Source organism: Eublepharis macularius, chromosome 1, assembly GCF_028583425.1.
Source record: "Eublepharis macularius isolate TG4126 chromosome 1, MPM_Emac_v1.0, whole genome shotgun sequence".
Classification (NCBI taxonomy): Eukaryota; Metazoa; Chordata; class Lepidosauria; order Squamata; family Eublepharidae; genus Eublepharis; species Eublepharis macularius.
Window position 1 is genome coordinate 169,344,191 of NC_072790.1, and position 17,791 is coordinate 169,361,981.

The following is a 17,791-nucleotide window of genomic DNA, read 5'->3' on the forward strand; positions in this document are numbered from 1 at the left end:
TGAAAATGAAGCGGAGAGCAGAACCTGAATATGGCAGCCCACAGAAGAGGCAGAAGAAAAGGATAGAGGAGTTGGGTCTGACCCTCAGCTCTACATCAGATGATGAAACTCAACTTAGCAATCATGCAACTCAAGGTAAGGGTAGAAATGATATTGACAATCAGATAAATTCTCATTGGAGAATCTTTATGATGAGCACCTGTTACAATTTTTGTACTTCAGAAAAAGAGAGAAGGGGTTTTTCGATGTTTTTGGCCTAGTTCTCATTGAGGTGAGCCTGTGTTTGGTGATGTAGATTACAAGCAACCACACCCTCCTTTCCTACATGTAGAAAACTGGTTCATCAGAGAGAAGGCTAGGCTAGAATCGTTCTGCCTGCTGTCTATAGGGAAGGAGTTTTTTGGTATGGAGGAACATTTAGTGATGTGAGCCTGCACCTGTGTTTTGAAGTGGTGCAAGCCCTACAAAACGTTTAGATGGGAAATAGGCCAGCAGGTGTAGAAGGAAGCTCCATTGCTGTTGGGCGCTGTATATGATACAGTGGTATATGATAATCAGGTCTTTTAACATACTTTGTGTACAGTGCTAGTGTTCTTGTCAGGTGGGCACTTAATATGATTATCACGGCCTCACAAGTAAGTTTACAAAATGTATTATCCATAAGATAAGCTATCTCTTATACTGCTGATACTGTTCCCCCTCCGTTATTAAACTCTAATAGCTGATACCAGATAGTGGCCTGGTTTTGGCCTCACTCCTAAACACCTACAATGATAAGGGGCTAAATTGTGATTTTCTGCAAGTTATGGTCACAGTCAAATTTCTCCCCAGGCTAGACTACACAATATCTCTGCTGCCTTCCTCAAGGTACTCCAAAACAATTCTCATTATAATATGGGGCTGCATACTGTTGGTGGTTGAAAACACAGGCCTATTACCTTGATATGGTTTGCTTCTAACCTAGAACTTAACAATTTTTCAGCCTTCATGGTTACTTGTTTTATTGACCAAGCCTGGTGTTCTATGGTCACCTACCCAAGTGGATGATAGTTATTTGAAAGAGACTGATTTTCTTTGCTTATGTTTAGAGAGGTATGCACTCTCTATGTAAATTTAGTTTCTGCTGCTAAGCATATTATTATAAAACTGATTTTGGAATTTGTGATTGGATGAGAGGGATCAGAGTTTTCCTAAATCAAAAATTATTTAACAGCTCAGGCTGAATGTTTTCATTTTTGGTACAGTAGCTTTTTCATATCAAGGAGCAAATTCTTCTGTTTGGAAAAAGACCGTGAAAAGAAGTCTTGCTTCTTGCTGGGATTAGAGACCTGTCACATCATCTGAGCAAAGTCTTCACCCAGGACTTGCAAAGGCAAGTGCTCTAAGAAGAACATTCCTTGTAGACCAAGGAGGTTTGATCTCATGCCCTTTTGTGCTGCTGAGGTTATGTTTACAGAGCTGTGCTTTGTCAGCTATTGACCTTGATGCCAGTTTATATCTGAACTTGATCACCTTGGGTCTGCAACTAACTTTACATTGGATGTAAAATGGGGTCAGAGATCAGCTGGTGGCATTGAAACACCCAACAACTAAATTCTAGAGGAGAGAAGTTGTGAATACAATGTAAGATTTCCTGAAATATTGAAGTTTGGAGGGGAGAGGAATGGAAATGGTTGTGTTTGGGTGTAAAATATAGGTAATACTTATTTTACTACTTTAACAACATAAAATGCACCATTTATAAATTAGCATATAAACTGGTACTCTTTCACATCTTTAGGATATTTAAATAGACAGATGCCTTCATTTTCTACAAACAGACTTATACCCAATGCCAAAGAGAGAGAGGGAGGGAGCGCTACAGACAGATATATATGCTAAGATTCACATTTTGAAAAGAAATTGAGATCTGCACAGAAATGGTTGGGTTCAGACTAACTTTTCTGTCTGTAGAACAGAACTTTTCTGCCTTTCCTCTCCTTGGCAGTCCTCTGATCTTCACAGAAAGTTGCTCCTAGAGGAAAAGGGTCACTCACAATTAATGTGAGGGGGGCTGGAGTGTGAAGGGGAAATTGGTGGAAAGTACCAATTTACTCTGCTACCAACCCAGTGTAATAGGGCTGGAAGTATATTTAAATATCAAGTTAAGCTTTAGAACATTCAAAAAAGCAAACTTTTAAATAAGATATTTTTATATATATATGTATACAAAATTAATCACATTTAAACAACTATATGCTTGAAATAAGTTGTATGTCTACAATATACACAGATAATTAAATTATCTAATGCAGTACATTGTCTTACATAAAATCTCCATATGATACAGTTTGAATAACTAAAATTTTGTTTTTGAAAGCATTTCACTTATTCGAAAAAAGGAAATATTTAATAGGAGTTTTTTCCCCGCTGCTTCCTTCACATATCCAGTTTTTCCATTGAAAAAATGAAAAAAAAAGTCCTTGGGGGGACTTTCGCCAACATTTCCATCCTTGATTTCGCCCAGGATTTTCCCGCCTTTAATACTCTGAAGTCATGGTATCAAGACCATACAGGGGATAGACTGAACAGATAGTGATGCAATTTTAGGTTTTTAAAATTGAAGCCCCATCCATCACATTCAACTCTGGGAGGTCACTTAATGTGAAAAGAAAGCTCATAGAGTCCCAGAGTTGGAAAGGCCTTGTAGGCCATCTAGTCCAACCTCCTGCTCAATACAGGAAGTCATTCCAGCAGATTAGTCCAGCTTCTGCTTGAGGACCACCAGTGAGTCTTGTTCTCTGCTTTAGCCTCTGAATCAGCAGAGAATAAAGCTTTGCTTTCATCCATCTTAGAGCTCTGCAGGAATTTGAGGAGTTCTGTTACATGCAAACTGCAGTGTTTTTGGAACTTAAGCTGAGTTGGAACTAGGATGGTGTAAGAAAGGGGGAGATTATAAACAGTAGAACAAAACACATGTTGTGAACACTTGAAATAGTTATTCTGATGTATAACTTTTAAAAAAGGAGATGTATCATGGCACTCTGAGGTCGTGTTGCTGGGTTATAGGATGACAGGGTCTTCATTTTTTTTCTTTGTCATTGACATGCTTGTACTCTCCTTGTTTTGTGAGTTTTGATTAAATAGGCTATGGAACTAACCATTAAATTTCAGAGTGATATCTGTAATGATGCTTTTCACTGTAGGCAAATCTCTCTTATTGGTTCATCAGAGGTTTAGACTAAAAACTGGCTGCCTGTCAGCCATTTACTGAACTGTTGTGATACCACAGAATATTCACATACATTTCAATTTCTGAGAGTTGGTTGGAAAAAGGTGCAACTGCTGTGAAGGAAGTTTGTTGAGGCATGAAGAAAATCTTAGGTAGACCTAGGGAACAAGAGGGACAGTTTGCTGATGTCAGGATGAAGAGGGAGAGGCTGGAGAGGGAATGAAATTCCCAAATGGATTAGAAATAGCTGGTCAGATCTTGACCTGAAATTACTTAGTCAGCTAGATTTTCATAGTGAACTAACCTCATTGGAGATTGTTTGCCTTGTTAAACACATCAGCTTTTGTAAAGCATGCTGTTGGTTGTTGTTAGTGTGTAACAGAGCGCCACTGATGGCCGCCATTTTGTTCAGTGATAACACTCACATGTGCCAAATATTTTCACCTGGTCACTCAATGGCCTTCCCATGAATTTGGAAGCTCGTCTGCTTCCCACAGCATCTTGTTGATCGTTGAATTTTTTAAAATTTTATTAGTGCAAAAACATTAAAAAATAAAACAAACAGGAGAGAGTAAAAAAGAAAGAAAATGTGGCTGGCTATAAAAATACTATTGGCCAGTTTGATGTCATGGTTAAGAGTGCAGGACTCTAATCTGGAGAACTGGGTTTGATTCCCTACTCCTCCAGTTGAAGCTAGCAGGGTGACCTTGGGTCAGTCACAGCTTCTAGGAGCTCTCTCAGCCCCACCAACCTCACAGTGTTTTGTTGTGGGGATAACAATAACATACTTTGGAAACTGCTCTGAGTGGTGTTAAGTCCTGAAGGGTGGTATATAAATCTAATGATGCTGTTGCTGTTATTATACATAGGTATCTATAAAAGATTTCCAAATATCTAAAAATGTCCATGCACAGTTAACCATTGGTTAGATTCTGTCCGGGGATGGCTCCGCAGCATGTCCCAGCCTGCCTTAGCGACCCCCCTCCAAGCCCCGATTGACCATCCTGGGAAGGCTGGGATGACCGCAGGTGAAGGGGTTGTCGCCGGACCCTAGGGAGCCGCTGACAAAGCCAGGGAAGAAGCTGCGGGAGCCACGGACAAGGCCGGGGAAGAAGTTGCGGCAGGCGGCCAGAGGACGAGCGGTGGTGAGAGGAGCGGCATGAGGCCTGGCGCCACCGGGAGCAGCAGAAGGTGGCGGAAAATCCAGCAAACTTGTGGCTGCCCTTGGAGCAATGTCGGCAGGCCTGGGCGGAAGAGATGGAGCGTGCGACGCCGCAGCTGCAGGTTGCCCTCTGCAGCGAGGCCTTGCCAGCTCTGTGGCCAAGGAGAGGGGCAGAGGGCCATCGGAGGCCTGCCGCAAACACCACATGCACCAGCTCTCAGCCCCAACCTATTCCCAAGGTGATGCCAGGATGGGAGCCGCCCCAGCATACCTGGTGCCAGGGAAGCACTGAAAAGGAAGGAACACTCCCCAGCCCTGCCAGAGCCAATAGGATGGTGGGGAAAGGAGCACACAGCCCTACCAGGGCCTGGGGTTGGGGGGAAAGGGTGTGGCCTTCCGTGGCCCAAGTGATAGGATTGATCTGTGAGGGGGAGGAACCTAGGGTGGAGGGCGGGAACAGGAAGGAGGGTGGGGGGATAAAAGGGGGCAGAAGACCTCTGGCCGGGGAGGAGGAGGGAGGTCTGGTCCTGCAGCAAGGGCTAGTCTCTCTGGCAGACTGAGGATACAGAGGCCCGCCCTTTGCTCGTCTGCCACATCTGAGGCCAAAGGAGGCAGCCCCAGGGGGACCCCGCAGTCCAGTGGCGGGGAGAGGTGCCGGGGAGAGGTGCATTGGAGGCAACGAACCCGTCGATTGAGCAGGGGCACCATGGCGTGGTGGCAGGAGCATGGACCCAACGAGGGGGACCTTCACAGATTCCAAGAGACAGGCAAGGATTTAATAGTGCATTAACATCCTCAAAAATAAATGAGTTTTCTAACATACAATTAATATGACTAATAACGTCCTCCCAAAAGGGCTGAATGACTAAACATGACCAAAGCATATGTTTAAGGCATGCATTTTAAGAATCACACCGCTAACAGATGCTGTGCTTAAACCTTTAGTAAAAAGACACCATACTGCCTAGTATACCCTAAGCATAATTTTTTGCTGAATAAGTTGCAACTTAAGATCCGTAGTAGCAACAGGTAAAGCCTTATCTCATTGCTTTAACAAAATTGGATTCTCCAGATCATTATTCCATTAATCTCTAAGTTTCTGTGTATCATATTTATTAACCGACTGCAAATATTTATATACAAATATTGTAGATTTTGCTTTCTGTATTGATTCAATAAGAATCTCCAAACAATAAACAAATAAGTATAACAATCTCTAAAGTGGGGGAGATTCTGAAACACTCAAAGCTGCTTTAATCTGCAGCATCAACACAACTGAAACAAAAAAATCTAATCAAAAACAATTATGATGTACAGAAGAAGTAAAGGTATAGCCTTTGTCATTTGGCTTTAACATGCTGATCAATCAAACCTAGTTCAGCCATATAGGCTTTAAATGCAATGATTACCAAAGGATGTTTTTTATGTGGGGGATGTACTTCGATCTGTATTTCATTAAAACTTAGTATTTAGTATTTCATTAAAATCTCCCCCATTAACAAATAATCACATCTAAGATCTACCAAGTTATTAAAACATTGATGAAACATATCTGGAGAATCCACATTTGGACTGTATACATTGATCATAACCATAACAGCATCAAAGCTTTTCACTACCAAAATAATAAAGCGACCCCTTGGGTCTGTTACTACTTCTTGAACCTGAAAAGAGACACATTTGTGTATTGATATAGCCACACTCTTAGATTGAGTAGATGTATCTGTAATATATACCTCACCAATCTAGTCTCCATACAGCTTCTTTTATCATTTGCCAATATATGAGTTTCTTGTTAAAAAAAAAAAGTCACATCAGCTTTAAGATTTTTCAATTTGGCGATAACCTTTTTGCATTTGGTAGCATTTCTTATGCCCTCAATATTCCATGATGTCATGTTAAACATAAACCCATAAAATAGTATATCCAACCAATAAAGTGCTCTTCCTTTATCACTGAATAAATGCAAGATGCCACATATCGAACCTTATTATAAGTAAAATGCTTATAAAAAAATAGCTTCAGCTAAACTAGAAGGGGAGTCTCCGAAACAACTAACAACCACCAAAGGGAAACTTCCTTGGGAGGTTTCCCTTTGGTTGTTGTTAGTCATAAAAAATAGCAGAAAAGTGCACATGACAAAATAATTACTAATTTAAACAAATAAGTATAACAATTCTATAAATCAGTCAGCAACTGTCCACCACAAAAGATCTCACCCCATACAAAATGTGAACGGAAAAACGAAAAAAACAATAAAAATGTCTGCTTCCAGATAAGATGCCAGAGATGTCCACAATGCTGGCTGCTCCACTATTTATAGATATATAGAGAGATATTGTTTATGGACCATATATCTGTCTAAAGCTTAAAGATACCTAGGGAAAGAAAAAAAAAGATAGACTTGTACAGAGAGAGAGAGAGAGAGAGAGAGAGAGCAAAAAGCCATTATCTCTAGGTTGGCGTTATGCCCAGATCCTATAGTCAAAACATGAAGAAAACTTTTTTTTTAAACGAGAGGGAGGATTGAGGGGAGGCTGCTTGTTTCCAGATTCATTGTATATGACAATTGCTCTTATATTTCTTCAGACAATCAGCACAAACACTTAATTTTTTTAAACCAATGAGGTAAGCTTTTGCTGCCTAAGGGTTGTAAAATTTCTTAATTTGATCTTGGTATTAGACACAAAAGATTGCAGGATACTTGATGTAGTATTGCAGCTTCAACTCTCTTACAAGAGCTTTTGCTTTTGTGAATTGATGAAGTAATATTGACACTTCTTTAGTATAATCTGGGTAAAGCATGATCTGTTCTTTATTAGGACTCCAATACAAAACCTGTGTCTCTCTTGCCAAATGTAAAAGGTGATCTCTCACCCTCAGTCATAGGAACTGAACTATTATAAGAGCTGGTTTGTTTACACTGCCTGGTGCCCAAAGAATCCTGTAGGCTTGTTCAATCTGCAACTGATAGCAGGAAGCTGCAGAACTTCACATACTAGTATCTCCATTCAATCAGCCTTTTCTGTCCTGTCTTTTCAGACTCTTCTGATAACCCAAGAACATGAAGATTTAGAATATAAGTCTCTAGATGAGAGATTCAGTTAAGAGAACATTATGTGAAGCTGAGACAGTCTTCTCATGAGTAATGATTCCAAGGCAGCAATTTTAGTCTCCATCTGTTGAACTCATATATCAGTAGCCTCAGTCGACTCTTGAAGTTGTTGAAATGACTTATAATTGCCTTGGTAGAAAGTTCTTTTAGTTGCTCAGATTGTTTTTCTAGCTGAGCTCCCATATTTTTCAGATCCAGGGGAGGAAGGAGGGGCCGTCTTTGTATCTTTCCCATTACTGCTTGTAGTTGAAAGTTATAAGTCCACTTATCTCAATTTGAAAGCAAACGGAAATATAAAACAGTATATAAAGCAAATTATTGCTGCATCAAAGAAGACAGGTCCAAATCAATACATAACATACAGAAGAGATAGGAGTGGCACAGAGTTGTTTCTGATTACTCCGCCATCTTCACTGGAAGTTGTGGACTGTTGAAATCAATTTCTGACAGTCAAATGAACTGTAAGTCTGTGAGAATATTATTGTCAAACATTGATTGAGAAATACTCTTCCCTCTTTCATTTTCAGAGTCTTCGACCACAAGCAGCAGTGAATCTGACAGCGAGAACAATGAGAGGCGACCTGGCATTGGTACCTTTGGCAATAAGTTTCGAGCAGACTCTCTTGTGGAGGGCACAAGCTCCCGCTACTCCATGTATAACAGTGTATCCCAGAAGCTCATGGTAGGTCAGCCCCTGCAGAAATCCAACCCATGTGTCAGTGCTGCCCCCTGTGATGTTAGAATCCTCAAAATGTTTTCAGTGTGTTTTTTTTTATTGAGGGAACTGGCAATCTGCATGGTTACAGCCAAGTTGCAGACTAGAGAATTGGTCTTCGGTTGTTGAGTTCTGGCTTTATTTTTAAAAATGAGGTTCTGCAGCTATGGAAAGAAAGCTTTAAAAAACAAAGGCCATAGAACGGTAATTTTGGATAGACATTCAACGGCTAGAAGAAAACAAGTACTCACTGTGCATACGACCCAGTAGTACTTGTAGGCTCCAGTCCCTGTCTCATCACACATGTTGTCCCATCCATATTGTCTTACTTTTACCTGTACGCTCACAAGCAGCAGGTATGGAGGGGTGGGGAGTGGAGCCAAATAAGGATACTCAAGGTGAAAAAGCTAGACGAAATTCCTAGATGCCAGTATCGCCTCCCTAGGCATCCGCAGTTTCAGGTCTTCAAGGTTTTCAGAGATTTTACACCTCTTGGTTATTGTCTTTTTTTATTACTCACATAAATTGGGTCTTTCAGTAGTATGCTAACTATTTTAGAGAGATGATATCTTCCCAGCTTTAGTGTTGGCATTATGGGTAGTAGTGATCTTGGGCTGAACATATCCAAATTAAAGTTGTATAAGCCAGGTTGATACATGCTTTCTTTTGAAGCAAAAAGAAAAATCCTGTGTAACTATTAATGCTCTCATTCTGCATCCTTCCTCCACCTCGTACTCTGAACACCCTTTATTTGCTCTAGGCTATCAGAATTTCAAATGAATTCCTGGATCAGTGTCTGTTTGAAATAGATTTAAATATAAATGGAACTCCTAGTTTGGGGCACTGAAGTCATATTGCTGTTTGGTACCAGGTGAATTCCTGTGTAATAAATAAATATATGAATGAATGAAATGACCTTTTTGAAATATGCAATATTTTGTTGTAGGCGAGTATGAAAAATTTCAGTGAAGTGCCATGCAAGCTTTGTTTTGTCAGAAGCGCTGAACTGACCTTCCAAATATTGTAACAAGTAATCTTGCCTTTTAATAACATGTACCAAGTTTCCTGTACTTTAGCAGATTCATTTTTCCGCTGCATTATATGCAGGCTACAGCAATTGCCGAGGGGTCAGCAGAAAAGGTGTAGAGATAGTGATGCCCCTTGAGGATATGAATTCATTGCCCCCCCCCCCATTCTTGACCCTTCTATGATTTCACCTAGGATTTGCCACCTCCCCCCCTCCCCGCCCCAGCACTTGTTAATAGTCATCCCCTATATAGCAGACAGAAAAAAAGATGAAGCACTTAGCTTGGAGGTGCAGTGATGTGGTTGAATTTCATTATGTAACAGATGCAGAGGAGTTAGCTGTGTTAGTCTGTGGTAGCAAAATCAAAAAGAGTCCAGTAGCACCTTTAAGACTAACCAATTTTATTGTAGCATAAGCTTTCGAGAATCAAGTTCTCTTCGTCAGATGCATGGTACAGAAACTGGTCAAATATAGAAGAGGAGGGGGTAGGAGGGGAGGAGAGAGAAGATGCAATTGGGGGGGGAGAGGCCCAATTGCATCTTCTCTCTCCTCCCCTCCTCCCCCCTCCTCTTCTATATTTGACCAGTTTCTGTACCATGCATCTGACGAAGAGAACTTGATTCTCGAAAGCTTATGCTACAATAAAATTGGTTAGTCTTAAAGGTGCTACTGGACTCTTTTTGATTATGTAACAGAGATGTTAAAGATGCAGGATCCCCATAAAGAAAAAAAAAAGAGGACACCTCTGCCTCATGGTTCACACAAGCATTGTGTTTGCAAAAAGACTGAGCACTCCAGTTATCTGTAGTATAGTTCTTCTGAGTGAAGAATTTAAGCCTATCTGAGAGTGCCTTGGCTCTTGGCACTATTTCTTCTTTGCCCCATTGAGTCACAGATGCCTTCCTAATTTGAATCTGTCTTTGAATAGCTTGAACCCTTTTTATTTAGAAATTACCTTCCCATTGCTAGGCTTGTCATAAAAAATTGTACTCAAGCACAGTTCTAAGTATCTGAGGTGGGCTTTCATAAAGAGGCCTGGGCAGTTGCTAAGAGAGCTACAAGTCCCTCTAAACTCATTTTGTGTTTGCATGTATTTGTATTGATTAGCTGAGCACTCAGTTTCTTAGCTGCCAATAACTGTATTATCAGTAACTGACTGAGTTGTGTTCTGTTGATTAATCGGTGCTATAAGTCAGGGCAACAAACTAGTGTGTTTTGAAGTAGCTTTTTGCTTCTTTGAAACACAAAACAAATTCTGGTTGACTATATGTTGTTCTCTATTCTTACAATTTCCATTTCCTCTGTTAGGATTAAACATGAATGCTGCTGAGGAAAATAGTTGGTATACTTATATTCTGAAACTGTTAGCCATCTTTCCTTTGTTGCCCATGGTGACATGCAATAAATAAAGAAAGACAGTAGAACCCAATGCAGAATAAAAGTGCAGGTTTGAAACAGTGTAGGTTACTAATAAGAGAAAAAAATTGTAGTTCTTATACCAAAATGTGGTCTTAGTTCCTAACATTTTGCAAGGGAGGACTCAGGCATGCATCTGTAGGGTGGCTGTTAACAGAGAACGGGGACAGAAGAGGCCCAGCTCTTGCTCAGTGAAATTTGCAAAGAGAGGTGATACAAGCCGGGCCTTCCCTTTAGACTTCTGCTATTTTCGATTCCTCTGAATTGCAGTTGAGAAACAGCACTTTATTCAGCTCCTCAAAGGCAAAGCTTGACTACTTTCCCCTCTCATTTTACCATTTCTCTATGAGAACAAGATCTCTGTTATAGGACATTAGTTATGTGCAAAATATAGGATTTTAGATCTAATGATGGAGAGTGTGGATTTAACTTGGTGGTTTCCAAATAGCTACTTCCATAGAACTGTTTTTATGTCAGCTTGTTTGCTGAGTGTCCTCCAGGGAATTGCCAGGGATATCAGACATACACACAGTTTGCGCGGAACATTGGCCACTATTACCATGTGTGAATTGATGGTACACATCACAAACTGTCCTGTAGCTGCACACTGCACCCAGTGATTGACAAAGTGATTGACAAAGGCAAGCTGTCTTGCAAGAAAGGTTGTCTGCTGCAATCCATCTGTTAATTGATACCCTTGATAAGCTTCAAAGAATCCCAGGGTTCCCTTCAAATATTTAAAGGACTGTCACATAGAGGATGCAATGGTATTATATTCTGTTGCTCCAGAGTGTTGTGGGAAAATAATCATTCAATCCAGGTGAAAGAAGCTACAGCACTTTAATTAGCAGCTGCAGTTTTCCATTCAAAATGGAGTCCACAAACAAGTGTATCAAAATCATTTATAGGTCTTAGAACAAAGAAGATTAATTTCAGTGGTCAGTGAGCAGGAAAGGCACTTGGCTTTTGATTGGCTCAATAATGGCAGAATTTAAAGGTGAAATTATTTCATTTGATAGCGTGTTCACCTGTTGACAATGCAATGATCTAATATTCTGAAAATGCAAAAAGGAAACAACTCCATATATGAGTTTCAGAGAGAAATACATATTAAAGCATAGTACACTGAACCTGGTGTTATTTAATTAATATGGCCTCTACAAGAGGGTCAAACCAGAATCAATGGGTTAAATAACAACAACAACAACATTCAGTTTATATACCGCCCTTCAGGATGACTTAACACCCACTCAGAGTGGTTTACAAAGTATGCTATTATTATCCCCCCAACAAAACACCCTGTGAGGTGAGTGGGGCTGAGAGAGCTCCAAGAGAGCTGTGACTTACCCAAGGTCACCCAGCTGGCTTCAAGTGGAGGAGTGGGGAATCAACCCTGGTTCTCCAGATTAGAGTCCCACGCTTTTAACCACGACACCAAACTGGCTTAAAAAAATCAAGCCAAAAGAGTTTTCAGCTAAACGCTAGGAAGAATTTTCTGATGGTTAGAGCAGTTCCTCAGTGAAACAGGCATTTTCAGTGTGGGTGGGTGAACTCTCCTCCTTTGGTTGTTTTTCAGCAGAGGCTAGATGCCTTCTGTCAGCAATGCTGATCCTATAAAGGACTCTCATGGCCCTTCCTTATGTTCCTAGGGTAATGCTGCCGTTTTGGAGTCAGGAACGACTTTTCCTCCAGGCCAGTTTGGCCAGGGATCCTGGAAGCTTTTTGCCTTCCTTTGGGCATTGAGCAAGGATCACTGAAGGAATTGGGGGGTGGGGGGTGGAACCTGTGAATTTCCTGTATTATGCAAGGGGTTGGACTAGATGGCCCTTGGGGAGCCTTCTAGCTTTATAATTCTGTGATTCTATGAATACAATTTAAAAATATATGCAATTACTGAAGACAGAATTACATCTATTTACCAGCTTTCCAGTGCACCTAAACTGCTGTGGGTTTTTTTCCTATTTGAGAGAAGAAAAGGGAGAAAGAGTGCCTGAACATACATTATTTTGTTATAAGCTTCTGATGTCAACAATACAAAGTTCTTATACTTTAAATAATCTGGTGACTGTAGTGGGGAATAGCTTCTTGACTCTCCACAGTTGGCTCATTTACACACAGTACATCTTATTTCTGTAAATCTGGTTTCATCATCAGTGGAATGAGCTTGACAGAGAGTAAAAGAAATCTCCTGTGAGATGTGTTAAGTACACTCAATACTTTATTCCCCGTAGTTCAAAGCTGCATAATTGCTCCTCAACCTAAGCATGGACAAAAGTATGTAAATTTGCTGTCAGTATGAAAATGCTTCTTGTGCATTGCCTTACAGGCCAAGATGGGATTTCGAGAAGGTGAAGGTCTTGGAAAGTATGGCCAAGGGAGGCAAGAGATCGTTGAAGCTTCCCAACAGAAAGGAAGAAGAGGCTTGGGGCTGACTCTGAAAGGCTTTGATGGAAATTTGACCATCCAGTGGAAGGATGAGCCAGAGGTAGTAGTAGAGGGGTCTGGTATGTCTCTCTTGCTACTGGCTTGTGTAAGGTTGGTGGCAAAACCTCAATTTCAGAGTAAGAGGAGCAGTCTGCTTCTGATTCCTAGGGCGCCGGCTAAAATGAAAAATATTGAAAGTAAAGTATTTTGCTTTCTTTGAATCTAAGATACTTTTTGAAAATGTTATTCTGAATTCTCAAGATACAGACTATTTGGTCAGGCTTCTAAACATTAGGAAGTTAATCTTGTTGGAGTGAATGGCCCTCAAGTTCTCCTTTCATGTGTTTGCAGGCTAATGCTTATGAGCAAGTGGACTGGTTCCCAGAATGCACTACTGAAATTCCAGATGCTGAGGAAATGAAGGATTGGATGACAATAGGAAAGGTATTTGGTTGTGAAACAAGAGGAAGGCATTTAAAGGCAACACCATTTAAAATCTAAAAGAGTGGGGACAGAGCCCTGATGTGCTCTTTACATATTTCTGCAGAGAAACTTCAGCTTGGTGCCTAGCTCCCTTGCTGCCTGCAGAAGAGAGAGGAGGCAATTTTCACTGATTGTCTGCCTCTTGCTGCAGTTCCCTACTTCAGCCTCCATGATGTTCCTGAAGATCCGGTGACCCATAGGGACCCAATTTTGGGGGGGCTGAGGTTACTGCAAAGGGAAAATACGTTTAAACACTGCAGGTCTGCTCATTCTGCAGAGGATCCTAGGATGTACTGAGTGCTGTTCCTCAGGTAGAACTACAACATAAAGTCAACATTGCTCAAAATCATATTAATTAAATACGATTAAAATGATAACTAATAACATAACACATTTTTAAAGTAACTTTGAAATAATTTAAGGTTAGTGTATGTAGTTCCTCTCCTCATTTTATCTTAACAAAGCAGTTGTGAGATGGCTTAGATTGAGTGTGTGTGACTGACCCAGGCTTACAGTGAGCTTCATGGTCACGTGGATTTAAACTTAAAAGCCCTCAACAATGATTTGCAGTAATCGGGAAACCAGTAGCCATCTTATTTAAAAATACCTGTAAAGGTAATCGCTCTTTGTTTTTATATTATCTTTTGGAATTAAAAGAAGCTTCCTTTGAGTAGTATACAGCTGGGTCCAGAGCAATACTTCATGTTCATTATCTTCCTAACCCAAGTCTGTTTTAGATTACAGTGCTAGTAAGCATCCATGTAATGAAAGCTTGAGTATTTTGATAAGCTGATCAAAGCCACAAAATCTGCAATGTTGCTCTCATTTTGTATAATGCTCTGTCAGTATTTGGCATAAAGTATTACAGCTGATACAGTTTGAAAAGCAGCAGCTTAGCCAGAATGGTAAACAACAGCAGAGACCCAAAAAAATCTTTCTTGGATCCTAGCAGTTTTTCTTAATTATCTGCTGGCAACTGCTTGTGTTCTGTTTCGACACTTAGAATTGTTTATACAGAGCTCACGTTCTCACTTTTGCAAGTTTTGCTCGAGCTGCTAGTTTTTGTGGCTTGCTTCTGCTCATGGTATGAGGATCTGCAGCTGTTCTTGGATAGTCTGCTGAAAATCAGTGCTGAGATAGACCCATCCTCCCCTCATTGACCTGCATGCTGTTACTTGTTCTATTGAAAAGGATTATTGACCAGAACTTGCTTCTTGCATTTATCTTCCAGATGAGAAGTGCAGTGCAGTTTTTAACTGAGAGCCATTGTGAGGTACAATATGAGCTCACTGGCAGTCTTCCATATCATAAAACATGGATCCTCTGTTTCCAGTTGGCTGTATTGGGTGTCCATTAATGATCAACCTCACAGGATTTTTATTAGGTCTGCACTGCATTTTCATGGTTGAATATTTTTGATGTAAAGAATTAGCTTGTGGCTGAAATTTGCTGCAAAAGGGACCCAAGTTGCTCAACGGTAGCAGCTTCAGTATCCGGCATTCTGTTTTTGAAAAGTAGGTTTGTTCTTGTTAGCTAAATGGTTCAACAAGTCCAGGCATTAATTAGCAATATTGAAGACATAGCCCTATATGACTATTTCAATAAGCAAAAGTGCTAAACAGTTGAATATTTTGACCCCCAGTTTGCAGCACTTGGTTACCGTGTGCAGTTGAGCTGACATGTGTACTAAGTACATGTCTGTGTGAAAGAGGCTTATTTTCCAATTGAGCCCAAATTCAGTCTAGGGAGCCATGTTGAAGAAAGAGACTATCTGCTGCCTCTCAGATTATTAAAGGGAGCTTCAGGCTTATGTTGTAGCACCTTGTTTACATAGGACTTGAGGAGACATGCACACAGATCCTAGTTGGAAGAGAGCACTGAGATCTGGAACATTTAAGAGACTTTTACTGAGGACATAAAATACACACTTGCAGTCAGAATAATGTTAGGTACGTAAGTGGCATTGTATACTGGAATGTTCACAGTAAATGCAAATATCCCCAACAGCTGTACATGTTTGTACAATGGGTAAAATTAAGAGAGAAATTTGGAGGTTAGTGAGATGAAGAACTGGGGAAGACAGAAGGTTCTATTATCTATCTTGGTATGGTTTGGTATGTGAAAGTCATCTAGGGTGGTTTCTAAGCCTCTGGGCAGCTAATAATCCAAATGGACCTCAGACCTCCACAAACAACAATGCTTGGATTTCCAAGAGGGGTGTTAGGGTCAGAATAGGAAACCTGAATAAATGTCATAGAAAGCGGGACTGAGCACTGCAAGGTAGCTGACAGCATACACAACAGCATAATGCCCCAGACCCAGTTACCAAGCGCACATTCTGGGGCTGTTGTAGGTCCAGGTATGGGGAAAAGAAATAATAGGAAGCAAAGTGTTTGATTTTTTTCAGGCTCGGAGATGGGAAGGAAATGCTGATGAGTTAAGAAGCAAGCCTTCTGATTGGATGGAAGTGTGTTTTCCCATAATGTGTGTCCATAATGTCAGATAACTTCCAAATAAAGAAGGGAAGTGAAGGGATATGGAGGAATTGTGCCAAAGATGGATTTAAATAACAGCTTCAAGAACAGGCAACTTAGACTTTGGAACACAGCGGGGGGGGGGTTATCCCAGTGCCCCTCTTCTGATCTTATTTGTAGCACCCTGTGGTTGCTTTAATTAAAAACATCTGGAGATCTAATCAAGAATGTAATGTTTTGCCTATTTTTCTCTTTAAAACTTATCCATGGTTTATTGAATCACGGATCTTTTATTTCTACGGGGTTAGCTTGTAATGATAAGCAATGATAAGTGAGCTGCTGTAGTTAGTGGTTAAATGGTTGGATTGTGAAGTCGTACTCTGCTTATTTGAATTCCACTACTACCATGATCTCAGTAGGTGATCTTGGGTAAGCCACTCCTCTTGGCCCCAGCTCCTCAGTATTGTAAGGGTAGTAACAACAGTATTGTAAAGATAGTAACAGCATTGACTTTGTTCAGTGCTCTAGTGGGGCTTTTATCTATCTAGAAGCATGGTATATAAGTGCAGTTGTTGTTGTTATCTACCACTAGTGGGGTGCCCTTTTTTGTGAAAGTGGGAGAGAAGCCCCTTCATAGTTTAGAGGATCCTTGGATGGAGGAGAATTTGTCTTGGAGAGAGTTCTCTGAACACTACTTTCCAACTTAGCTTATGCATATGTGAAGCCCTGGATTAAAGGGAGCAAGTGGCACATCATTGTGGTAAAGTGGGTTATACTGTTGAGCTAGGACTAGGAAGACCCAGGTTCATATCCCTACTCACCATGAAACTCATTGGTTGATCTTGCGCCATTATTCTCTCTCATCCTATCCTATTGACAAATAGAGCAGTGTTGTATAGTGTTGGACTAGGATCTGGGAGAACCAGATTTGAATCCCCATTCTGCCACGGCAGCTTGCTCAGTGACCTTGGGCCAGTAAGACACTGTCAGGCTTACCTACCTCACAGGATTGTGAGAATAAAATGGGGGCTCGGAGAGCAATGTAAGCTGCTTTGGGTCCCCATAGGGGAGAAAGGTGGGGCATTAATGAAATAAATAAGGAGTACTGAGCTTCAGTTCGAGAGCAGTTACTGTTTTCTCTGTTGGGCTTGCGCCTGCCCGCAGGACTTGAGGAGCAGATGTTCCTTTTCTTCCTTGCTGCTCTTTGCTTTCCAGGCATGGTGAAAGGTGGCAGTGGTACGTCCCTTATTTTTCCACTGCTGATCATGTGCCTTTGGGAAAAATATGGGGAGGTTGATGATTCTTTTTAACTTGGAAGTGCTGAATTGCCAGTTTTTTGAGCTTTGTGCTCAGGAAAATGTCTTATCTATGAGGAGAGGAATAGGTTCAGTTTATTGATTAATATTTTGTCTTCTTTGTTATGTAGAAGAAACTAATGATCGAAGATGAAACAGAATTTTGTGGAGAAGAACTCCTACACAATATGTTGCAGTGCAAGGTGAATTTCATTAGTTAAAGGGTAGAAACGTAACCAAAGATAGAGGGGCTCTGAGAGGTGGCTGTTTTCAGACATTTGCAGTAAAGCAGCATCGACATTTAATCATAACATTGTAAAATGTTTTATTGCCCGGCCAAGTGGTATAGATCCTGCTGAAAGATGAGCCTTTCTTTTCTTGCTGACTGGAGTAACAGTCTTGTCCCAAAGAAATAACTTTGGCTTCCTTTGTGGTTGCACCATCAAGTTTGTTATAGCATTAGTCCATA

General features: G+C 40.7%; 1 protein-coding gene across 1 annotated transcript in view; it reads left to right on the plus strand.

The window, feature by feature from the left end:
* The window catches only part of CMTR1 (cap methyltransferase 1), a 50,403-nt gene that overhangs the window by 2,452 nt on the left and 30,160 nt on the right, over nt 1-17,791 (plus strand). Inside the window, exons 2-6 of the mRNA XM_054977994.1 lie at nt 1-135; nt 8,016-8,170; nt 12,973-13,131; nt 13,422-13,514; nt 17,454-17,525. Of these exons, the coding sequence (XP_054833969.1) occupies nt 6-135; nt 8,016-8,170; nt 12,973-13,131; nt 13,422-13,514; nt 17,454-17,525 (609 nt within the window). The 5' untranslated portion in view covers nt 1-5. The remainder of the gene's footprint in view (nt 136-8,015; nt 8,171-12,972; nt 13,132-13,421; nt 13,515-17,453; nt 17,526-17,791) is intronic.